Source organism: Pseudopipra pipra, chromosome 7 (assembly GCF_036250125.1).
Source record: "Pseudopipra pipra isolate bDixPip1 chromosome 7, bDixPip1.hap1, whole genome shotgun sequence".
Classification (NCBI taxonomy): Eukaryota; Metazoa; Chordata; class Aves; order Passeriformes; family Pipridae; genus Pseudopipra; species Pseudopipra pipra.
The window spans coordinates 39,720,934-39,746,777 of NC_087555.1; the positions used below are offsets into that span (position 1 = coordinate 39,720,934).

The following is a 25,844-nucleotide window of genomic DNA, read 5'->3' on the forward strand; positions in this document are numbered from 1 at the left end:
TATCAGCAACACAATCATTTAGCAAGCACCACCTCTCCACATGTCCATGTGCAGCTTGCTACTGACTGGCATAAGATGCAATAAAATCACACGGGAAGAGATTATAGGTAAAATTGCTAAAACCACCTCAGTAATTCAGATCTTGAATTCCCCTTGAGCACTTAGGCTTTCAATGGCATGCATGTTCCTTACCGAACCTGGGAAGGGATGGAGACCGAGAGCCCCCGAGCAGAGTGCGCTCCCAGCCCCCGGCCAGCACTGCTGTGACAGCTCCACACTCCCCCCAGGACAGGGCCTTCAACTCTGCCAGCTCTCACAGGGGAAACCAGCCTGGCACCCTGCCCCCTCCCAGGGCTTGTGACCATCCTGGGGGGTCCTGCACACACAACATCCCCTCCTCTGTGGGAAGAGAGGCAGCAGCCGCGGCAGAGCAGGCCAGGGCCCAGCTCCCCACACCCCTCATTGCAGAGCCTGCCCTGCTTCTTAACAAAACAGCCTGGAGGCGGATGGACCACCCAGCTCAACCTGCCAAAAATCCACTCCTGACATGACCTGACAGACTGTTAGCTAAAGAAGAGACCCCATCCCCGTGCCACGGGCAGTGACTCATCTCCAGCCAGTGAGGGTCCCGATTTCCTGGTGCTGTCAGGAGCACTTGTGTGCTCATCTGTTTCACACTGGTTTCAACAGGATTAATGATGTCTCCTTTTTGTTGGCTTGCCAGCTCTTTTTGTAATGGATTTGTCAAGTGCTAACAGAACTCTGCATTCCTCTAAGGAACAAGCATTGGAGCCATTTTTCAGCTGGTTTTCTACACTACAGTGAGCACTTTAATGCTAAGATATTAAAATGCTTACAATTTTTTCTACCTTTACTGCATTCCACTGGCTGTGTGCACAGACTATTAATTCTTCTGTTTTGTGCTTATGACAGATGTTCTGTTCAGAAATCCAGAGCTCCCCATGGTCCAAGGTTCTCAGTGAGTTACATCTGAGTGATGCTGTGCTTGCCCCACTTCTTGCTAAAATACCAAGTGTACTTTGCTCTTTGCAATAGGCTGATCCATGATGTGACTTCTCATGGAGTGCAAGCAAAGTAATAATAAGAAAACAACCCAAAAATGAAGAGCATGCAGAGGATGGAGCCAGATGTGCCCAGTGACAGGATGGGAAACAACAGGCAGAGACTGGAACTCCTGAAATTCCATGCCATCCATCACTTCCCTCCTGAGAGGGTGGATGGACACTAGAACATTCTGGCCAGGGAGGTTATGGGGCCTCCACCCCCTGCAGAGGTTTAAACCTGGATTCGGTGGGATCCTGGGTCACCAGCTGTATCTGACCCTGCCTGGGCAGGGGGTGGCCCCCGGGGGTCTGGAGAGGTCCCTCCAGCCTCAGCTGCAACACCCGAATTAAACCCCCCTCACACTTGAAACTTGTAACACAACAGCTGTTTAAATCCAAATCTTCATGTAGCAATTTTGCCAGCAGCCTGCTCATGCAGTTTAGCACTTTAAGAATCTAAAATAAAATGTTAAATTGTTTCAGTTACCCTTCACTTGCCACACAAATGAAGTCAAAAAGGAACGCTTTAAAAATGAGTTACAAGAACATGCAATCTTTTCTACCTGGCTTTTGAAACAGATCAAAGCAAAACCATATGCAGGAAGCTTTACAATCTAACAACAAGTAAACAGTGAATGAAATCTGCTAAAAGCATACTCAGATTGGAGCTGGGATAAGCTGCAGAAGCATTCGAAGGAGCTTTAAACGTCGGTAATAACACCACTGAGATTTTCTGAACAGAAATGCGGTAACAATCAGATTATGTAACAAAAAAATTGCTTTTTGTAAGCTTGGATTTTCCTACATCCTGCTTCACGCTCCTTTCAAACACTCTCTCCAGTACTGGGATCAATGCCACTGGGCTCAGTACATGATGCAGCTTCAGTTCTCTCCACGTCTGAGAACTCTTCTGATCCTTTATTGGTCGTCTCTGGATATTAATTTACCTATTAACCAGGGAGTTTTTTGACTGTTTGATTGCAGTCATTAGCACTGCAATCGTTGGCCTCGTTGAGGCCATTAAATTGGTCTCAATGAAAGCTCCAGTTCCCTGACACTGCAGGGGAAGCACTGCCTGGAAATGGATGTGGAGAACAGAGTGGGCCCAGCAGAGTCTGGGACAACAACTGACTGAAGGAATCAAACCCCAGTGAAGCAGTGAGTAGATATAGGTACTAGTTCAGTCTGAAATCATCTCAAGCCTCCTTATTAATTCATTCTGATTAGCAGTGGTTTGCTTGGCAATGTTACACCCCAATCTGGTGCCAGGCCGTGATCACCTTCCCCGGTTGTTTCCACATAGCTCTTCCATTACAGCCGTTTGATTCAAGTCAGAAATCAATATTGAGGCACAATCTAGATTTTTGACAGGTTTCATACGAACAAATGAGCACAACCAAGCATCAAATCCAGAACTTCCCTCAGCTTACAAAGCACTAATCATCCAACGGGGTTCCCCAGACAGAACAGATGAGCCAGTAACTCAGGGTGTATCCCCACACCTCCAACACTCCCTGCTCTGCCCTAAATCACTAACACACACATTCAGGGGGTAGAATCTGCTTTCTGCCTTTATCTAGTTAGGTTTTTGAATGTATGAGCCCATTGCCAATCAGGAAAATGGATAATGAGAATGCCAAAGGAGAGTGTAACTATATCATATTTGCTCACCATGCCCAGTGTTATTATTTTCTGTAGGCAGCACATGAAATTAGTTTAGATTACCCCTGTCCCCTCCCCCATGTTTATCTAATCCATGTCTTTTCATTAAGACAAAGACAATTCAACTCCTTTAAAAATAATTCATAATTACACCAAAAAAAAAAAAAAAAGGCAGGAAAAAAGAGGGGGGGAAAAGGGAAAAGATGGTAAAAACCAGAAAAGCAGTATTTACAAAATATGTATAAAATGGGATTCAGTAGGTTGGCCTTATGCCATGGTTTTTCTCACATGAAGAGTTAAAGTCATATTGAATAAAATGTTCCTAAAGCTGAGCTACACTGAAGTGTAAGAAATAACAAAAATTAGACATTAACCAGCTGATTCAAATGCCAGTATATTTCACTTATTAAAGCACACTCGAACATTAAAGGCCTCCGTGCCAGAGAGCAGTTGTAGAGCCACAGCCCCAGCTCACTTTGTGGCCTGTGCAGGGGAACATCTCTGGGGAGCCCCATCCACAGGAGAGGTGCCCAAAGCGGTCCCTGTCCGTGCAGTCACAGGGGTACAAATTAGGAGCTGGACTATCTGAACTGCTGGGGACAAAGGACAGAGTGGCCAACCCTCAGCTGTGCCTCAGTGGCACAGAGCAGTCCCACAGTGGCAGGGGAGAGCTGGTCATGTCCCAGCCCACAGTGCCCGGGGCCAGCAGGGAAGGGAGGGGAATAGCTGAGGAACCTCCATTCCTGAGGAACCTCCTCAGCACCTCCATTCCTGAGGAACCTCCTCAGCACCTCCATTCCTGAGGAACCTCCTCAGCACCTCCATTCCTGAGGGACCTCCTCAGCACCTCCATTCCTGAGGAACCTCCTCAGCACCTCCATTCCTGAGGGACCTCCTCAGCACCTCCATTCCTAAGGGACTTCCTCAGCACCTCCATTCCTGAGGAACCTCCTCAGCACCTCCGTGCTTTCATCACTGTGCTGTTCAAAAGTGACCACCTGATGCTGAATTGCCAGCATTCCTACAATTGAAGCTTGCCAAGAAAGCCCGCTGCATTCAGCAAGCTTTTATCTCCAGAGGGTCTGGAGAACAAAAAAACCTCCAGAACAACAATTCAGCTTGACTGCAGCAGCAATCTGGGAGCACAGACTGCACACAAAAATTAATGTGTTCCTGATTGCATTCTTTCATTCCTATGAGTGCAAAATCAGAAGGGTAGATTTTACTGTGTCAACAGTAAATGTTTTATTTAAATATTAAAAAGATCCTAGTAGTTAAACTAATATTGAAAATACACTGAAACCTGGCTCCCCCAGTGCCTGTTCCACAAAGCAGCTTACATTTTAGCAGTACAAGTACTGCCAACATTAAGTTCTGAAAGTTTTTAATTACAACTGGCATTTCAAGTACATTTCACAGTTCATGTATTATTAGAGGAGCTTTTGCCAAGTGAATTATTAAATTGCTGTGCTGAACAGAATGTGTACACACCTATTTTCAGATCATTATTTCAATATTGCATATTACAATAATGTAAAGTACACTACAAACTAATTAAAGTAATAAATTAGTTCTTTCACTCTAACATCTGAATAGTTATAATGTATTTACCATTTACTTAATGCTCCAGATACATCTCTTTTAAAGACAGAACAATTTGAGAGACTTTCCTTGGGAACTCCCATCAAATTAGCAAACGGTAATGTGGCATCATGTAAGATTTTCTCTTTAAGCAGCACTGACTTACATTGTAAACAGACCCTGAAGCTGCCTATGGTGACACAAGAAGAGTCAGCAAGCTCCTGAAAGGGGTAAACAGAAACACAGGACAGCTGGTGTGGGGAGGGTCTGCACAGCAAAGGTCACACAGGGAGCAGCACCAGCCTTTGGAAATGGAGACAAACATGCCCTGGGAACCAAAGGGACATAAAATGCCTGGGAGGAGCAGTGTCAGAGATGACTACCCAGAGCTCAGACCAGTACTCTCACAGACTATGCTGTGCCACACTGAGCTGCTGGAATTCAGATTCTAAGCAAAAATTCCCCATAATCATGTGATAAAGCCAGCCCTGTTTGTCACAACTGAAGTCAGAAAAAGAAAATCCTCTGAGACGCCCACCCTGATTCTCTCTAGCTCACTCTTTCAGCCTGAGAAATGACCCAATTCCAATACCCTTCCAGAATCCCCCAGGATTTTATTTATCTCTGAAACATTTCTGCTCACCTTTCCTTATTTTTATTAAGGTTTGCAAGTTTTTTTCTCCTTCCAGCTGTTCACAACTGATTCTAAGAATGCCCGGAGGAAAAAAACGTAGAGGGTCCTTTCAAGAAAAATAACTTCGCAAATAAAGATGCCACGTGGCAAAAGAAGTACCACAGAATTTGGCTGGTCGTGGAAGCCCCTCCTGGAACAGGATTCCAGCATAAGACAGAGCCAGCCTGTTCACGGTGGGGTCACAGCAACAGCAGCTGCAGGTCAGGGCTGTGTGGTCACAAACAGCAAAATGGGATTATGAGATGACTAGAGACTCAAATACTAATTAAAGCAATTCAATATATATAAAAACCCCCAAGGATAAAGAAAGGAAACAAATAATATGTCTCCTCACATTTGTCCCACAGTTCCCAGTGGTTATTCTGCAAAGAGGGCGAGAAATCCCAACAAGCAAGAGCCACAAAGCTCCACCTTCACAGTGGGGCCAGCTGTGAGCACCTGAGCTCAGAGTTAGATTGTGCACGCCACCTGCACCAAAATCAATGGAAGCACCAATACAATTGCTACTCTGTGGCAAAGCTCCATGTTGGGCTACTGAAAGTACCCTTGAAGCACAGAACAAGTCCAGAAGCTTTTTGGCCTCTCCAGGCAGAGCCCAAGTAGTCATTGAGAACCACAAAATAAGCTCTGGAAAGGATGAGCAGTGAATCGTAGGAGACCCTGCATCTGCTGCCTTCCCATAGGATTGTTCAGTCTGGAGTCCTCTAGTCACCTCAGGCTTCCCTACATCTGCTCACACTGTGCTCCTGTGGAGCTTGGGAGACAGAGGAAGCTGGTGATCAACAGAGTCCAAAGCACATGGAGGAATGTCCATGCTCAGATAACCGGTGATCTACTCCGAGCGCCCAGACCAGCTCCAATCCTCCCTCCCCTCCCTGCCAACCTCACTGCGTCACCACCATCTTCTCTGCTCAGTGTCTTGCTGAATATAGAATTGAGAGTCATCCCATTTATGGCAAGGCAGAGATACCTCTTCATTCTTCCAGATGGAAGCCACAAGGCACGGAGGGGGAAAAATGCCTCTCAACTGCAAATTTGGATTTCAACCACGTCAACCATGACATTTTTCCTTCACATTTTTAAAATAAGGACTGCAGCCTCAGAACAAGTTGGTGACCTAAGGAATTCTGTTTACAGAGAAAAAGGCATTTTAGAGCTATTCCTTTCTAGCATGTCCTGAGAAACAGAAATAAGCAAGGCAGATGTAAAAGGTCATTAAGTGATAAGAAGTTATATGCTAAAGGATTGCAGCATCAGCTCTTCAGTAAGGATGTTCTTCTGAGCTCAGTTCCTAATGGACACATCAGCCAATGAGGAAGATGATTTAATAAATTTGGCAAACTTTTCATTTCCCTACACAAGAGCAGGTCATTACTTTCTATCTCCTCTAGAACTAGCCAAACTGAGATCACTAGAAGATTAACATGGAAAACTCATTAAAAGGTGACTTTTATTGTCAGCAGTGCAGCCTCTTCACTTGCAATATAGTTCAGTCGTTAACACTTCAGATAAAAGCAGCACATGCTGATCTGTGTCTTCTGCCTGAGCAACTCCCTGCCATTCTGACAGGGGAAAGAAAGGAAATCTTTGTAAGGAAAGGGAAAGCAAACACAGAAGAAAATAAAAGTTAAGGACCCAGTCTCCCATAGAAGAGCAAGGATTCACCCAGATAATTTCTCCCAGGGTTAATAGAAGCACATAAATTCCACTTGGGTTAATGGAATAATAAATCCCTTAGACTTAAACATTTTACAAAGGAAACAGGACAATAGAAGACTGTTACAAAACTAACCTTTTTTTAAAGTCACTAATTATACAGAAATGTCTATCCAACAACTACTAAAAATTCTGTCCCAACAAAGCTGACATTGCCAAAGAAACTGGGACATATAGGAGACCTGCTACTGATGTGTAATTGTATCAACTGAAAATTAAAAAAAAATAGAAATACTTGCACTTCAAACCCAGTACAGACTGAAACATAAAATATTAACAGTGTTATTCCTGGAAATACAATAAGAATAGAAAGTGTATGCATATATTCCTAAATGGAAAGCTAATGAGATGGGTGCCTCAGGGTGTGAATACTAGAGCTTAGAAAAGGGGAAAAATTAAAATGCATATTAAGAACAGTTCCCTGGGGTCTGAAACATTACAGAGTGGAGGAGTTTGTCCAAACAATGTGAAAAAGTTATCATTTTTTAAATTCAGAAAGTGCTTTTTTATCAGCATCATATGTATCTTTTTCCTTTCCTCGTGTGTCAGTAACCTCATGAACTGCCAGGCATGTTCAAAACAGCCCACGTGTCAGGGACTCACCCCCTGTGGGAGGAGGCTGGAGGGAGTTCAGGTGTACAGGGGGCTCCATATTGCACAGGAAGATCAGCAGGAACCACTGCTGTTCAGAGGTTTCATTCAGAGGCTGGTGGCACCAGCCCAGAGCTGTCCTGCTGCCTGTGCTCTGTGGTGCAAGGCTTAAAATTCTGGGGCCGTCAGCTCCACAGCATTCAAAATCCATGTGAACACCTAATTTTAAATAGAAACACCCACCTCACACCCCCCCCCGTGAGAGGGGGTCCAGGGCAGCAGCCACACAAACAGCAGGTCAGCAGTGAGATGCTCCCTCTCCTTGGGGACAGGACCAAGCTCTCCTGTCCCAGCAAAGAACTGTAGTTCTGTTACAGGGAGTGCAGCCCCTCCTAAGACCACGTAGCTGGACATGAGGTTATAACATCAGCATTATCTACACGACATGTCACTAACAACAAAAATTGTGATATTAGCAGGTGGTGATTTGAAGTCTCCATTAACTTTCAACTCTAAAAATCTGCCCCTTTTTCTCCAGACTGGTGATTCTTCAACCGTGAAAACTTCTGAACAGCACCTGGAATCACATCCAGACTCCACAGGGTCTTAAATGACAAGCAGCAAATGGCAAAAGCTAACAGTTTCTGCCTCTGACTGGCTTGCACAAGACCTCTGAGAAGCTTTAGAGCAGTATTAGAGCATTTGGCAATGGGATAATTAACAAATAATACACTCACAAGTTTGTTAATCTCAGAAGATAATCTCGTTCTGGCTGTGATTAGAAAAACAATGGAAGTTCACATCCCTGGTAGATTTTTGATGGGTACTCTTGAACAGCCTGTGCTCCACAGGCTACCTCTAAGAGGTCAAAAAAAAAATCAGAGAACTGGTTAAAAGTAACTGTTTTGATTGTTAACAGAACATTGCCTTCAGCTGTACAAGTGTTTAAATCTGAAAAAGGGATATGAGAGAAAAGCACTGGAGCACAACCCTCAGTCATGACCTGAAGAGGAATGAGACACTGCTTTCAGAGAGGAAACTGGGCTGGGATCAGTACTGATAAAACCTGGGATCCAATACAGGAGCATTGTCAGCTCCCTGGAGTTGACACCACATCAAATCATCTTTGCTCAAGGCTGTGTGTGAACAGTTTACTTCTCACAGCTTGTCCCTGTAGTTCCTCCCTTCTCAGCCAGCATTAGAGAACATCTTTCTGTTCTTGACAACAGGAGCGTAAGCACTTTATTAACATGTTTAAATATTATGTAGGCTTAGATATTCACACAAGCATGACCTTAAGTAGGCTGTATTTCTATTTACAACTACTTATCTGAATTTGCTATCCTTTTATATACAGTACTCTCTCTCCTAGTCCTATCTGCCACCATATGGAGGAGACTCCCTTTGATCCTCTACTACTTCTGCAAAATTTTAACGCAATTTTTCTTGCCTGAAGTGCCACTTTCCTTGCTGAAGGAGATAATGCTAAGAAAATATGTTTTGCATGAAATATCTGCTTGTCCAGCAGACCCATCCTCAAGTAATTTTGGGGACCACCAGACAATGTTAACTAAATTTGAGAGACAAGTGTATGTCTCAAACACCCTGCAGACCCTCCGGGCTCTGCCAAGCCCAGCAGCTGGGCAGCTGAGTGTGCTACAGCCCAGGCTGAGGCACCACGTGCTCCCCTGCTCAGCTGAAGTTTTGGGTGCGATGGGCTGTTCCAATGGATCTCAGAGCTGACAGGTCAGTCCCTGGTCTCCTCCATACAGGGCACCCTGCAGTCCCCTGTTCCCAAAAGCTTGCAAATTATGCCCAAAGGATGAAGCTCGAATTTGTGACGGTGTCCTTGGAAGGATCAACAGAAACACACACAGTGGTTTAACACACTGCCCTGGTCAGCTCCTCTGGAGCACAGGGCTCTGGGCACTCCTGGGGCTACAGGCAAACATCAGGCATCCATTGTGAGAAGATTTCAGTAGGAGGTGAGAGATTCAGAAATAACACCGTGTGAGAGAACACGGTGCGCAGGAAAACGGGGGGCAGTGGAGGGGTGAAAGGACAAGCAAGGCAAATTTGCAGAGCCAACGTCTGCAAGTGCGTCACACTTACTGTGACGAGCTTCATCTGACCCTAAAGACACAATTCATCAATGCTGGGCTGACCCCAAATTATTAAATCCAGGTTTATTAGGTCTGGATTAAAAATGTACTGCTGAATCAGAGCTGGCTCATCTTTGGTGAATGTTAAAGTCTTAGATATTTGCTCACATCCACTTTGGAGCATTTATTAAAGCTTCCTTCTATTTTTTATGTCTAACAAATGAATGGGCCACCTCAGTAGGGAACAGATAATGCTTCTGAAAAAGAAAACTCTTCTTTTAAGTATCTCACTATCCAAATATTTATTTTTGAAAGTGTCCTTCAAAATGATCAGATTATAGTCAAAGTACTAGATGTGATACCTGTGCAGACTTTTTTTTTTTTTTTTTACATTCAGTTTTAATACTTTAATGTTGATCTCCTCTAGCAGTCAAAGCATTTAAATCAGTGACTTGACTATATGCTGAATAGGGAAATATTTTTTTCCCCCCTGAGTTTACTAACACATCAACGCACTTGCAACAAACGTGGGTAGAGCCCTTCCCAAATCTTCGTTCGTGAAGCCTGGCCATGGCCACACATTCTTTCCTCTAATACAGGAAAGGAAAAGGAAGGCAATCTGCAACATGCTTTACACAATTTGCAATATCCCAGTTAATTTCATCTAACACTTTTCCTTTCAAAATTAATTTATTTTAGTTTCTGCCAGGATAAGGAATGCAAGAGCTGCTCTCCCAAAATTCACAATGTGTTGCAAGAGATTTTAGCACTGAAGGGGGGATTAATCCTGGGACTCAAAACAAAGAAGAGAAGAGATTTAAAGGCAGGCAGGCAGGCACACAGCTTTGTGCTGAGGAAGGAAAAGCCCACAACTAAGCATCACACATGAGATCAAACTGCCCTTCTGTCTGCTGCTGTAGGTCTTCCCTCGTGTGCTCTTCTCAAACTGTTTTATACAAAGAGGGAAAGTACTGGATTACAAATATTTTAAGATAGATCCAATAGGAAAATAATGTTTGGAAAGCATGCAGACGCCTCGACTGAATTTCTAGAGGTATCACAGCAAGTACTTCATCCCTTCAAACCCTGCTGTGAGGCAGCACCCCCTAACCCTCCAAAAAGATCACCCCTCACTTCATGCCTTACCTACTTTGCGACATGGAACAATTTGCTTCTCTGTGTTGCTTAGAAAGAGGATTTTTATACAGAAAGAATATTTTACAGTGTCTACTCGAGAAGCCTGACAAGGGCAGATCTCCACAGTACAAAGCACACCAAACTGAGTGACTCTTGATCACTCACCCAAGTGTAACCCCCCAGGGTTTGTTTTGTTTGCTTTCCCATGGCAAACAGGGGTGTTAAAGATATGTACATGAGACACATTTCCTCTCTCAGAATGCGCAGTGCATCCTCCCCAGCATCATTCTTTCACACTTTGCTTCATTCAGACGACTACCATATGGCCCTTGTGATTTATTTCACCTGAGCCTCTTGAGTTGTTCCAAAATTCCTCCTTAGAGACTCTGATTTCTGTTAAGGACACACATTGATCTTCTGTGAGGTGGAATATGGAATAAGAGTTTGAAAGTCCTTTCCCCAAGTAAAAACTGCTATAAATAATAATTTAACTTCTCTGCTGCTTTACTCTTTAATTGTTATCACCTGCTGTCAGTCACAAGGCCTAGAGTCTCACCAATGGCATAGTGCAATGGCTCTTAGTGTATTTAAACCAGCTTTAAATCATGTATTCTTTATTCAGTCTACTGCACCTTTGGTTGGTTGTTGACAGAGGAAAAGAACTATATAGAAGTTAGGTACATCATGTGGTTATTGCAGCAATTAAGACCGTGGACACCCTGTCAGGTATTACAGATCTTACAGTGCACGTGCCATCACTTCCTTTACAGATGATGTCAATAGGCACAGAAATGCTGTGGCTTTCTCTGAAACCTGCTGCTGTAATAAGGAGAGCTCTGTCCCTCTCAGTCAGATACAACCTTCTCACAAGCATACTTAGAGTTTGCTCACAGCTAAATCATTACAGCAACTCCACGGCCCCTGTGGCAAAGTGACATGAGTAAGATTCCCTTACACTAAACTTGTGAAAACAAAATGTTAAGTCAATCAATGGCCAAAGGGAAAAGGTGGGAGAACAGCCCTAATCCCTGATTTCCAGCTCCACACTCACTCATCAGAGACAGATTCCCTTTTCAGCCATCTTAGGATCCCTGTCAGGGTGGGTTTTATCCATGTAAATTGGCTCACTGGACTGAGATCTCCCTTTTACCTGACAGCTCCCAGCAGCCACTTTCTGTGTCCAACACTCTGTAGTTGCACAGTCCAGAAGTGCAGAAAGACAAGTCTGTAAAATGAACTATAACTGGGCAAACAAGGAGTTTTCAAACACATCTCCCCATCAAACTCAAAGAGGACCCACAGATATGTTCAGAATCATTCCTCTGAAAACCAGCGAGCTCCTCACCCAGTCTCAGCTTCCGTCCCCCAGCCCTCTGAGCTGTGGAGCTGATCAAAACAAGGTCACAATGATATCCTCCCTTAATGAAAAATATGTTCCTTTTTCGTTCCTCTTTTCTGGGGAACAGGTGAGCTGTTTTTGTTCAAACGTTCGACATTTTAACAAAGACCCCTTTGAAGGCCACCCTTGAACAGTGTAGGCCTAATAGGTTTAAGTTTCAAACAGGTCCAGGTTTCCAAACTGGAAACAGGAGGTCAGAATCTAAAAAACTTGTAGACAATGTTCAATGCATCTGTGAGAATTTCAAGATACATGGAAACAACATAAGTACTCCAGCACATGCTTGTCACTTCTTGTGGGGAAGAAAAATAGAAGAAACAAGGGAAGAAAAAGTGACTCAAATTCACACTTCAGGAATAAATGGTCTTTCCATCTCTGATTGTGCAGGTAGGAGACACACAGGCATTCCAGAAAGGAAGGCCCAGGTAAAAAAACACCAAACACCCCCCAGCTCCAGAGAACCACTCCTTACTGCACGTGGCTCCAGGGAAGGCTGCCACAGGAGCCAGGGGACTCCTCACAGAGTCAAGCCCAGACAGTTTCTAACCCTAAAGTGTTTAGAGTCAAACCTTCTTACACCAGACAGCTCCAGAACAGGAGACAGAAAGGCTTTTGTGTTACTACTAAGTGAAAAACTAGCATCAACATCCAAATTCTCCCTCACAGCACAGGTTTTACTGTGCTTTCCTACTTGTAGAAAACCTAAATCAAGTGTTTAGTGTTTCACTGCAAAGTGAGGGCTCAGCAGAGAGAATGTTGGTAAAGTGAGAATAACACACCGTGCCTGCTCTCAGATGTTCATTTCTGTGCAAGTCAAAAATCACAGAGAACAGCTTAAACAAATCTTAACATGCCTCTCATGCCCAGAAATGGGATTCCTCCTACAAATGCCTTAGGCATGAACATCACAACACCTTCCTCTTGTACCCAGGCTCCTCCCATTTTATTTTACTCTCTTACCGAAAACACCCAGGTATTTTCATCTTTTTTTCACCTCTCAACACAGTAAATTCACAATATTGTGAAGCTTCCATAGCAAGAGCAAACAAGTTAGAGGATCCATTGTTTCAGGTCTTAGAAAATATTCTTAAAAATAAACAGAAGGGTATACAGATACTCATTATTTCTCTGAAAAGAGGCTAGTGTTAATCTAAAAACTTCATTTTGAATTTCTCAGTGAGAAACAGTTTTGTAGTGGGTTTATAACCGAACATACCTTTGCTTTCAGCTCAGCACAGATCTCCAGTTGCTTTTGCCTGGAGTCAGCCAGCACCACTTCTGCCTCATGAGCAGCAGCAGCTTCAGCAGCAGTTGCCACTGCCCTAAGGACAAAGGCTTTCCTAGCCTGAGCCCAGCTCAGCAGCAAGGCTCTGTGCTGATTCCTGATGGAATGGCAGTGATCCCAGGCTTTCTCATGAGCAACCTGAGAGAGGAAAGCATTTCAGAAGGGTTTAAAAACTATGCATTAATAATATAAAATTATTCTAGATATTTTTACAAACCTCGAGAATACTTAAATTAATTATATTATCACCAATAATCCACAATGCAGGGCCAGTGCACTCTGCCAGGGATGTCCAGGTGTCCAGGGCAGTGACCTCTCTCCAGCCGTGCCCTCTCTGCCTGCACCATGTGCCACTCCAGCAACCTGTTGGCCCACTGCTCTTTACTGAACTGCACCTTTGCAATAGGAATTGAATGCAATGGTCCCTTCCTGCCCTGAGGGACATATAATACAATGTCCTTCCAATACATCTCCAGAGATACTGAGTACTTCCAGCAAGATGAGGCTTTTCTTAGCAAATTGTGATCTACAGAGAAATAGGACACCAAAACAGCTGTACAAAAGCAGTACAGGTGAGAATCAGCTTCACTTCTTTCCTGACAGGGAATTTGGAAATAGAATTTTAGCTTGCCAAGCAGCACAGTGCCACCACCAGCATCACCACCTAGCAAAAATGGGGAGTGTTTAATCCAAAATACACCCTCTTTGGCCTAACTCAGCGAGGTTCCCAAGGACATTCAGGCTTCAAGACTTTGACAGAAGTAGTAGCAGGTAAGGCTGCATAGACCGAGGCCATTGAGTCCTGAGCCAAAAATATCCCCAAAAATACAAGTTACAGGGATGAAGGAGATTCTAGAGATGGCTGGCTGCTCACAGGTGTCCAGGAGACCATTCCAGAGGCTGATTTCCAGGCTTCTGGCAGGGGGTGCTGACTGTGCCTGGCTCACAGATATTCCCATCAGCTTGTGGCTGGATGAAGATGGCCCTGGATGTTCCCTTTGGTTAAACACGAGGCCACCACCTCATCAGCTCCCTCTGTCAGGGCTGCTGCCCCAGACTCACAAACTGCCAAAGCTGAGACAAAAGGCATGGGATGGAGAGTTTGCTCAGCCAAAAACAGGCCTCTCCAACGAGCTCTGACAGGATCAGGCACTGGGAGCTTGTCCACTGACCATCGTGCACAGAGGGGAGGAGGCCTGGGAGGCTCTCAGGCTGATATTCCAATGTTACACACACACTTAAAGGACAGATTCTTAGCACTGTTTTAGCATTTCCATATTTGTCATGCTAATACACATACTAAGAGATATCAGCTCAATGCAGAGTTAGATTTTTAAATTTAGCATTCTTAAATTTTAAATGAACCTTCAAAGAATTAGAACCAATAATAGTGGCTGTGCTTAAAATACATCTCCATTGTCCAAAGCACATGACTATTCATCCCAGTTCTCCAAGGCAAAAGGTCCAAAATCCATAAGAACTTTATTTTTAGTGAAACTCAGGCTAATTATCAGTATCACTTCACTGTCACTCCTTTGCACTAGACACTCCTCAAACACAGGGAAGTAGATGGTCTAAAAATACAGCCAGAGATAAAAAAAGCCTCCTACTTTCCTTATGAGTTCCTGAAGTGTTCTGGCCTTGAAATGGGTTTCTCTATTAGTGCTGTGTGCTTATTCACTGTGGAGTATAAGAGGAATCAGCAATCAATTTGAAAGGCATTATACATATAAAAATAGCCTCTACCTGAGAGCAGGAGATAACTTTTCACTCTTCTTCCTATATATGTGCCACAGAACAATTAAAATAACTATTACTAGACAGTGCGACAAGGCTCTACATCCTCATGAAAAATAAAAACACCAAGAGAAGCAGAGGAGCATGACATGGCTATAAAACAGCACAGCAAAAGCAGTGCTAACAAATTATTTTGTGAATTTGGTTGTAAGAGTGTGTGGAACTATAAAATCTCCCCAGGGCTTGTTTTGAAGAGGCAGTAGGTTTAAAGGTCCTGCATTTTGAAAACAGGGACATCTCTTCTTCACTATGCAGAATAAAATTTTTAATTAAGAAATTTTAAAACAAAAAAACTTTGATAAACATTCTTTAATACAACTGCTCACTACATAATTTATGTAAGAATTTGTATAATTGAACGAATATTGAAGCCAACACTGACCAGCTCATGCCAGGATTTGTGGGGAAGGTATCTCTGCAGCATATCCAGGTACAAAGTCCTCCTCCTCTGAAGATCACTTGGATACTGATTGATAACAGCCTGGAAAACCCACTGATCTTCTTCCTTCCAGTCACTGTTCCTATAGGAATGTAAAACAATCCACCCCAGTACAACTTAACCACTGAAAAGGAGGAGTTCAGTTCTGGGTTATTTTTACAGCCCCAGCTTTCAGTGGGCTCACAGTCCTGATGCTGTAAACTGGAGGTTGGGTCAGAGCTGAGCTTGTTTCATTTAATGAAACAAAGCAAACATAGAATGCTCTGCTAATGTGACCATTTATTGTGCCATCATTCAAGCAAATTGTTTGCCTTCTAACCTGGCTCTTTATTGACACTGTTTCTCCAACATGCCCCCTCAGTGGAGAGCCAGTCACCCCACATGGGAAAATACAGTGTGAAAAAGGAAGAAGATGATCAGACTCTACCACTGAGCACTAAATACATGATCAAAATGGAATGAACGAAGTGACAATCCCTGCATGCAGCTAAATGAGGAGCTAGTTTAAAACCAAACTCCTAACAGCCACAAACTCCTCAGCAAAGCATTTTTTAGAATAGCAGTTGTACCCATCAGCTTGTATTCATCTATCTCTGAAAATCAGAGCAGCAAGTAACGTCCAGCTAAAACAGAGTACCACGGGCTTGGACTCAGTAGCTCAGATTTTACCCTCAATCTGAACTCTTGGCCCCCAAGGGATTAATGTCAGGCTGTCACTGTCAGCATTAACATCCGAGCAGCAACACTGACTCAGACCAAAAGGTCTCTCTAGCCCAGTGACCTGGTTTCAGAAGTGACTAAGAGCCGAGGGATAATTAAAAGATGGCAATCATGAGATTCTGTAACCCCCACCTCGAATTCCTGCCACCTCCAGCTGCTGCAGTTCCTGGACTGCCTGAGCCAGCAGCAGTGCCTCAGTATTCCATACACTGCATCCAGGAAGGCAATGGAACAGCCTTATCCTTATGCAGGCAGAAAAAAGCAGAAAAAACAGGTACTTCAGAAAGGGGATTTTTGTGAGCTGCTGATATGTAATTAATATTAAACTAGACTTCCTTATGTGATCCAGCATTATCTCTGAGGAGAAAACAGTGAACATTAGTATTAAGAAACAATTTTGTGTAACCCAGTTTAACACAACTTTTCTGTAACACATTGCACAGTAAACCTGCAGTGCATTGTCTCAAGAATGCAAAGACACAATATCCCATTTCCACAAACCATTTCACTAACAACAAACCATTTCTGGCAAGTTTGGTGACAAGCTTACATGAGATAGCAAAATAAGTGAAAACTTTCTCTTCTTATTACTATGTGAAATATCCAACAATCTATTTCTAGGACCCAGGAGTTTGCTATTAAACCCAGTCCTCTTGAGAAGAACAGGAGGCAGCCTTGAAATGGGAGAGCAAAGATGCAGCTCCTGTAAAAAGTTTATCTTTGGTGACAGGCAACAACCAAGCAAAGGCTGGAGACAAGGTAACCAGTGGAACCACAGGAGCCAAAGCAGAACTGCAATGAAAGTGTTTCCGTACAGGTGCCTGCTGAACCTCCCAGACAGACACTGAATATAGATGTCTCAGCTGAGTGGTTTCATACCCTAAGCCTAAAGCAGAAAGAGTACCCCAGAAGGGAAATGGGCCTAAGGAATTCTACCAAGAGGGACCGGTGCTGTAACAGCCCATAACTCCCCACTGCAGGCCTGGAGCAGCAGACACAGCCCCTGAGCTTGGTCACAGAGGTGGCATAGGAAGGATGGGCTGTTTCTGCAGCATTTACTGCCTCCAAGAGAAATGTCTTGCAGCTGATCCTCAGAAATCAATGTTTTAAACTCCTCCCTCTTCTTTAGAGGGAGCTTTTCTATGAAATCAGATCATTTATTAATTTTAGAATGTGTGTTATAATTTGATATTCTGAGGCATAGGATTTCTGAAGAATAACTTTAATGAGCAAATTAATTATTCTTTGCTATGATTTAAATCTCTTTCACTGCAACTGCTCCTACTGATCTGAGCAGAGTACAAAAATATTTTTTAAGATAACACCTATAATCCTTGTCTTTCCAGCCCCAACATTTTGTTCATTTGTGTATCAGAAGAGTCACCATACAGCCCTGGCAGCCTTCACTCAAGGGACTACCAGCCACTACAAAGGGGAGAAGTTAAGGTTTGTGGAAGATCCTCTGGGGAGCAATCAGCTGGAGCTACAGCTACAAGTAGTTTATTGTAAGTAGGGACAAACTGACTGCCAATGCCTTGGTTTGTCAGCTGTGCCAGAATTTGTCAGCTGTGCTGAGATTTTGTCAGCTGCTCATAGACAAATAGGACCAAAAAAACCAAATCAGGCTGACCCAGCCCAGCTCATTCCCAGCACCAAACGCCCAGGGAATGTCAACATCCTGCGGAGGGAACCCGAGAGGGCACCTCAGCGACGCCGCCATGAATTCCACAGAGGAACGGCTCACCTGCAGCACCTCGGGAAACTCCGACACCTACAGCACCTCGGGAAACTCCGACACATTTGACAGGAGGAGTTAAGGTAATATCAGGTTTTTGCAGTGTCCGGATATGGACGAACGTTTTCCAGGCTGAAAGCATGACCCCAATTTGAAATGCAGCGCTGGCTGCCCCTGTGTGCAGCATTGTAGCAGAGCACAGCACAGGCTGGGCTTTGTTCTGGAGCTGAAACACAGCAATTGTCTTCTCTGCAACAGCCCCGAGGCAGCTGCTTCCTTTGAAACAGATTCACCCCGCATTAATCCCTGGCTTTACAGGTCCCAAAGAATACAAACAGCTCCGAGGGGAAGCTCCCCTGTCCCCTGTAATCCCCACAGATCCCTCGCAGCAGCAGCGTGTGCTGGCCCCGCTGCCGTGTTGGCTCTGCAGACACACAGGCTGCCACCGTGCCACCAAGGGAGATGCCAACCCCTGCTATCAATCACGGCACTTGTACCAGAGACAGCCCGGCAACAGGCCTGCAAAGAGGAGCTCCAGGTACCTGACTTGGTCCTACCCTCCCACCCATTTGAAAGGATGCAGTGCTGAGTCTGCAGTACTCCATTCATCCTTCACTGATTTAAATAATTCAGACTTCCTTGGCAAAAATATAATAGTGCTTAGAGAATCAGCAGCTCCAACACACACATCAGTTCCAAGTCCACGATTTGTGGGATTTCTCGGGACCTGGGTATTTCCCAAACACAAAAACTTGTGGTTTAGCAGCAGTGCAAGGAATTAAATTAGATTATAAAATATTATAATCCTATACTAGGCTTGAAAAAAATCCCAAGTTTTTCTTCCATTTCTAAAAGCAATGACCACTGCAATGGGCACTCTAGTGGGACTGAAAAGCACACAGAAGAGAAGAGAATATTATCTTAGTCTGAACTTTTTTTTTTGGACATTCTATGTGCATTTTCTGAATTCTCTTTTCCAGACAGTCTCAACAGTTTAAAAATGGGATGTACAATGCCAGAGTAGTATCAACTGAAGGTTTCTTCACTGTACATTCAAGCATATGATGAAAGGACAGAGCAGTAACCCCCAGCTGAAGTGACCAGGTTACCATGTTATCAGAGAGTCAAGCTGTACTACTGAGCAACTTCTCAAATCATCAAAACAAGGGAAGAAGTGTATTGCAGAAGGATGTTTGGTCTCTGTGGGTGCAGAGCAATGACAATAACTGCAAAGGCTTCATTAAGGCTACATTAATCAGTAGAGCACAGGGGATACACACCAAGGTCAAGGACCTGTCACTCCAATTTCTGACAGCACTATCTGTGCCACTTGGATCACAGGCTGCCTGATGAATTATAGAATACTTCAATCACAAGGCTGCATCTTTGCAAACTCACAGAATATTCCCATGCAAATTAATCAATATAAACGTAAGAAGTGACAAAGAGTGTCATATCTTTTATAAACCCAGATATTGGAAGTAAGCAATGCTATCAGAACAAAGTCTTGCTTTTTTTTTAATTGAAAACACATTTTTAATGTTGCTGTGGATAAAATCATAGAAACATAAATGAGCAATGCATTAAAGATTTTGCTTGCCTTCTGATCTCCAAAAAAACCAATATCTAGCTTTAAATAAATTGCCTGAGATAATTGCAGATGCTTCATTTATGATTCCCTAAATTCCCAGCTCTCAGTTCTGGCACATGCTGACCCAAAGTGGCTCTCTTGCCCCCCAGTATTGCCTCACATTCCTCTCAGCAAATTGCTGCCACTGCCTCCAGCATTTCCTCCAGCTACATCCCCTTTGGCGTTCCCATCTAGAGATCACAACTTCATTCCTTCAGAGCACCACTGCACATGTGGTCATGCTACAACTGCATTTATTTCCCTGGAAAATATGGCATTTTATATTTAAGTCTTGATATTCTTGAATTACCAGTGCAAAATTACCTAGCACCAGCCCTGAATTCACACTTGGCCTCTGAGCAGTGAAAATACTACCACAGATTTTTCAACCATTTTCAGACGTTCTGTTGTCTACATTGATGTTTGTTATTCAGTAGCACACATGCTGAGTGGGTCAAGGATTCAAATTTATGAATACTCAATAAAATTGTGTTCATTATAAACTTTAACACAATTTTAATTAAAACCACTAGAAAGACTTAGTACATATTTAATGATTCAGCATTTGTCACAGGTTCTCACTGAGGTTGTTAAAAGGTCTGTAATAGCAACTGTAACAAAATATCAGAGACAGCAGCAAAGCAACTGCTGTAAATTTGCCACTTGCTGCTTAATAAATGCTATAAACATGGGATAAATCAAAGCAATTTGTAATAACTATCATGTTATAACAGCTAGGATGCTACAGTAATAATATGCAGGTTTCAAATAACAGAAGAAGAACCTACAGAATATCTATACAATTTGTACAAAAGGTAAGTAGATCATAACATCACTTTCTGTGGCACCCAACACCTTGAACCTGCTCCAGCACACCCAACTATCCCAGCAGCAGGGCCAGAAGATCCAAGTGCTGCACTGGAGGTGCATACAGAAAACAGAGATTGGGAAGCAGCGTGCCATTGCTTTACCAAAGAAACCAAGGGACCTTCCTCTCTCCCCCAGTTTCTTCTGCCCAGGCTTCCAACCCTTCCACTGACCTCCCCTTTCTCAGCCTTTAAACCCAAAGCCATCCTAAGCCACAGGAATATCAGGAGATGGCAAAAAGAAGGCAAAGCCTGTCCAATATCTGCAACTCAGTATCTCTCCTGTACTCTAGACAGTCTCAGCAGAAAGACTAAGCTGTTAATATTTAGGTTTGTTACATTCCTAGATCATTATGAATAATGTTCTTTCTATAAAGTGTTTCATTTACAGAAAAATCTCTCCTTCTTTCAGTTAATCTGAATCAGAGCTATATACATTTTTCACATTTCTTTGTGATGACAACTACTGCAGCGATCCAAAACTTGTGAGAAGATTGGACCTTTTTATCTGCTTTATAGATAAAAACGTTCTGAACATGTCTCAGAAAGCCTGCACTTTTCTGTCATAAATTTGGTAGTAATTACCATGCAGAAAGAGTAACTTCTATTCCTGCAAGAGCATGTGAAGAGGACATTTGATACACACCAGATTGTTGGTTCCTTATCCCACCAAACATGTTGCTTATTATTTCAGCAGAGAGCTTTGGCAAGGACTGGCTCCACCCTCAGCTGTGTAAACACTTCCCCACTGTCCAGCCCAGAGCTGGGCAGAGCCTGCACTGCTCTGCACCAAACAGCACCAGCTCGAGTGGCAAAGCCAACTGCAGCACCTACACATTATAAAGGACGTTATAGATGCTTTTATCCCCAAGAAAAGTCATGCACAAACCTGTCCTTACCTGGATAAAGCTTCCAACTGCTGGTCGACCTCCTGAAGCCTGGCCCAGTACCCACTGGCAAGCTCTTGGTACTCCTGGATCACCAAGGTCTTCAGGTCAGGGTAAGGGCATTCCAGAGACAGCAGCTCGGCAGGAACTTCATGGAAAAGCCCATTTTTCTCCTCAAAAGAGCCCACTAATGCCTGCAATGAAGAAACACTGCTCAGAACACTGCTCTGCATCATATTTTCTCTCTCAAGAAATTGCTAACTGAACAGACAAGGAAAAGCTTACATTTGCTTTGTAGTCTTCAAGCTCTCTCTCCAAAGCCAGACTTTCAAGGACAAGACCTTCCAAAACTGCCTTCTGCTGGTTCTTCACAAATTTGATCTATTTCATGAAACATGTTATTGTTACTTCTTTATCTTGTTACACTATGAAACCTCTTATTCAGAAACAGTCCCATTTCCAGCCCTACACTGCTACACTTTTACAGATTTTAGTGAGCAGAGATCCATACCATGGCAAGTAGCGAGGTTACAGGATGCTCTATGTGTCAGTTAGCCTCAAAGTTTAACAAAAATAAATGGAAATGGTAAAAATATGGCGATAATAAATTGTAAAAATAAAGTTAAAACACCAACCTGCTGTAATATCTCAAATGAATCGATCTCAGGTTTCTGACAAGATTCTTCTGAGAAGGAACGCTGCATTTCTGCCAGCTTGAGTTTTAAATCCTCCTTTAGCTGCCAGACAGGAACTACACTGTTTGTTTGGTAAGTGTCCCGCTGCCTGGACAATTCCTGCTCTGGATCCAAATGAAAGAAAGCTTTCTCAAACACACAAAATATTACACAGCACTGTGCTCTCCAAATCTAAACCTGTCAAGACAGGGTTTTAAAAACTCAAACAAACAATTGAGATAATTTTGACTTTAAAATAATAATTAAGAAATTAATAAAAATTCTTACCCAAGTCCCTCAAATCCAAAAAGAAGTTGTGCTTATGACTTTCTTCATTAAGAAAAGTCTTTATTTCTCCTTCTGCTTTTTGCCTGAAAGGTATGAACATGGATTTTACAGAAGCTTTAATTTCTTATTCATTTTATTTGCAAGAATGAAAAGCCTCAAATAATTAATTAAAAAGGGGACTCTTTGCCTGGGAAGGGATAAAGTGCAGGATGTGGACACGAAGGTGGCAAGAAAGCCCCAAAGTTGCTGTTGATCTGTGTCTGTGCAGCACCCAGGGCAGCAGACAGGAGCAGTGCCAATGGCCCCTGTTCTCAGTGAGAACTCAACACACACACCCAGAGACAGACTCCAAAGGAACCCAACCTGAAAACCTCCATACACAAGCTCTGGCTGCTGCTGTCTTCCCTCAGCAAGGACTCCTTCAGGCTCCTCAGCTCTTACCTGCTCTCACTCAGCCTCTTCTGCTCTTGCCACCACACCTGCCGGTGCTGTTTCAGCAGCATTTGCTCTTTGGTAAACTTTGAAACTTGCTCTGTTTTTTTAATCTGCAGGAAAAATTAAAGCTTGTATTTTGAATCTGTTCAATAGCTTTATCAAATGCCCTCATATTGAATATTTTACTACAGAATGATGAACCTAACAGCTTTTTTCAAAACTTTTTTTCTAAAAAGGTTTTTCTGAAGAACAATGTGTTCAAGTGTAACCAATTTTCATGGGGAAAAGGAAGCTTATTCCATTTCAAGTCACAATTAAATGAGAGGAGAAAATGAAAAAAATGCAGTCCATTTTCTTCTTTCCTTTTCCATCCCTATTTCCCAGGGGTGAAGCAGGGGGGGAGATGAGCAGGAGAAAGAAACATTCTTACAGGTAGGAAGATGAAAGAGTGAAAGTGTGTCCTTCAAGAAAAAGAATTTCAAAAATGTATGACTAAAAGAGTATTTTTACAAAATCTGTCCAATTAAAGAGGCTCTGAAACTGTTTGAGGGCTTCACAAAAACATTGCTTCACACTTCAGATAAAATAGGAATACCTGCTTTTGAGACAGATGGAGTCAGTGCTTAAGCCAGAGGAAAAGGTGCCAGGGGGAGGCTGCTGAAGAGGCAGCCACACGCTTCTGGCCAGCCAACAGTGAAGGAAAAGGGATCAAAGCCTGTGGCTGCCAGACATCCCTGAGACATTTCCTCTCACCCTCCTGCCACCCTGACTGTCCCTGGCCCCTCTCTCAGTGCATACAGAGGACAAAGCTCCTTTCCTGCTCCTTCTCTTTGTGCTGCCTTGCCATCCCCTTCCTCCAGAACACCTGCCCACCCCTATCCCAGCCAACTTCTGACTCCAGTGGCTCCCACAATTCACACACAGGCCCTTTTTTCCCTGCCCAGAACCTCCTTCCTGCAGATAATGGCAGAATGGTAGCAAGACAAGAAAAAACCATGGGAAAGCCTTGTCCTAGTTCATAACAGGGAGAAATGAATAAAGATCTCATTCCACATCTAGTTCCACAAAGGAATGATGTTCCCAGTCAAAACTGCTGGGTTTTCCCTTGGCTCAGGTGGAATCAACCTGCAATTGTCCTGCCCAGGGCAAGCTGCACAAAGCCACCCCTGAGCCCTCTGTTCTCAGCATGAGAGCACTGGGAACACCAGGACACACAGGCACAGCCCCCAGCCTGTTCCTGCTCCTGCCCTGCCTGGGCCAGGGACACCAGCAGGGAAGGCTGGGCAGCACTCACAGGCAAGCAAGGAGGGGCCCAGCAATTCTCCAATCACAGCCCCTCAGTCACCACCACCAAAGCTAAAATCCCACTTTTGAAACTGGAACCATTTCCCCATCTCAGATGGACCTGAGTTCTGTACACCTGGTTGAATATACCTGGTTCCTAGATAGGAATAAGGGAGAGCAGCTGGAATGTGGCTGATCCATTGTGCTTGGCAGCAAACTTGGTTATGGGGCATTATTGGGATAAGAAGCTGCAAAAGGGGCCATGGAGACATTGTGTGACTGTGGCTGAGAAACAAGGAACCTGCATATGTGGCTGTACCAGAAGAGAGCTGGAACACACCCGTGCCATGCTCTCAACCAGTATGTTACAATGCTTCTAAATCAAACATAATGTCTTTTATTTTTATTGCTTACCTATTTTCATCTTGAAAAAGTTACTTACAGCTTCCTCTTGGTTACCATCAGGTGACTAAAACTAGACCTTAGTAAATAGAACACTTTATTTAAAGCAATCTGAAAATACATACATCTTCAAATTGGCTCTAAAACTAAGGTGAAACAAAACTCCATCTTTACCTATGCTCTTGAAGTTATTTCATAGCAACAGTAATGTCATTTATGTATTTGTGTAACTGCTGCAACGTTACCCTTTTTTCCTGTGTGTGCTGTCTTTTTATTTCTTAAACAGTCAACAACTGATTTACCATTTTTTTCCTTGGTTCTGCCTCAAAGGAGGAGTAACCCAGCTCTTCTAAATATGGATAGCTTGAATCAGCAACAAAAAGTAGTAGGTGGGAACACATACTGTTCTCTGTGGAGCTTTCAGAATATATATATTTTACTACCTACTCAGTTGGAAAACACTTGAAAAGGTGAAAACCCAAAAGAAAGATGAAAAAATAAAGTTTGGATGAATTCAGTAAAATTTTGTGCTGCCAATCTGTGAAGAAATATGTGCCAGAACTTTTGGTATATGATCCCTCCATGCATTAAAGGAAGCAGTGCTTCCTGTATTGAAGAAAGTATATAAATATGCATTTTTTCTCTCATTCACTGTCACCCTTCTGTACTATTAAACAGATTCCTGTGGTCTTTACCACATGAACACTACTGCACCTATTTATACCTCTCTGTCGAACTCTACATTTACATTTTATGGCTATTAAACACTTCTAATTTTTTTTTAGGATCTACCTCAGCTTTACATTTGGAAATCCTTGCTTCATATCTTTTTGTTTAGCTTATTGTCTGGGTCAACCTTCCCATTTGTTCCCATAAATTCTTCATTGCCTCTGATATTACATAATAAGTTTGGATGAGTTTCCACAAAGCACTCAAATACAAACTTTTCCTGTCTTTTGAGGAAGCAGAATCCACACATATTTTGCATCTCTGATTCAAAGAAAGTCCATACAATGACATTAACACATCCAAATCACAGTAACACTGGGATAAACTCTCATATCTGACTCCCTCTGGCTGAACCAATTTTTTATCCCTATTCATTCTCAGGTTCCTTGGGGCTGGAAGAAATATGATCAGTGAGCTTCAAAAGCATTTGCATTACAAGTAATACAAAAATCCTACCTTTAACTGAGTTTCTTCAGAGGCCATTTTTGCCTCTGCAGCAAGTTCATGCAGATGTTTATAGTCAACAGGTTTGTACTTCTGGCTGCAAAGAGCCTTTCTTGCAGGAATCACTGGATTTTCTAGTTGTCACATAAAACACATAAGGTCATTTCAAATTCTGGAGAAATAATTTAAGTGTGAGTCATAAAATGAAACATTATAGACAGAAATTAGAACCAGTACATTTTAAACACCAGAAGTTTCCATAACAGAGACTGTTAGTTGGGAA

The 25,844-nt window shown here is 43.1% G+C and overlaps 1 protein-coding gene across 13 annotated transcripts in view; it reads right to left on the reverse strand.

Annotated features, from left to right (window-relative positions):
- The window catches only part of CCDC148 (coiled-coil domain containing 148), a 60,329-nt gene that overhangs the window by 16,927 nt on the left and 17,558 nt on the right, over nt 1-25,844 (reverse strand). For 12 of the 13 annotated variants that reach the window (XR_010432076.1, XR_010432075.1, XR_010432074.1 and 9 more), the window contains 8 exons: nt 25,574-25,695; nt 22,709-22,812; nt 22,268-22,350; nt 21,941-22,104; nt 21,591-21,686; nt 21,318-21,499; nt 15,411-15,549; nt 13,163-13,369 (listed from right to left, as the gene is read on the reverse strand). Coding sequence is in view for 9 of the 13 variants with exons in the window: in XM_064661818.1 (XP_064517888.1) it covers nt 13,163-13,369; nt 15,411-15,549; nt 21,318-21,499; nt 21,591-21,686; nt 21,941-22,104; nt 22,268-22,350; nt 22,709-22,812; nt 25,574-25,695 (1,097 nt within the window). In the remaining 4 variants the exon portion in view is untranslated. Of the gene's footprint in view, nt 1-13,162; nt 13,370-15,410; nt 15,550-21,317; nt 21,500-21,590; nt 21,687-21,940; nt 22,105-22,267; nt 22,351-22,708; nt 22,813-25,573; nt 25,734-25,844 lie in introns of all 13 variants that reach the window. The other variant, XM_064661820.1, reaches the window with a different exon arrangement.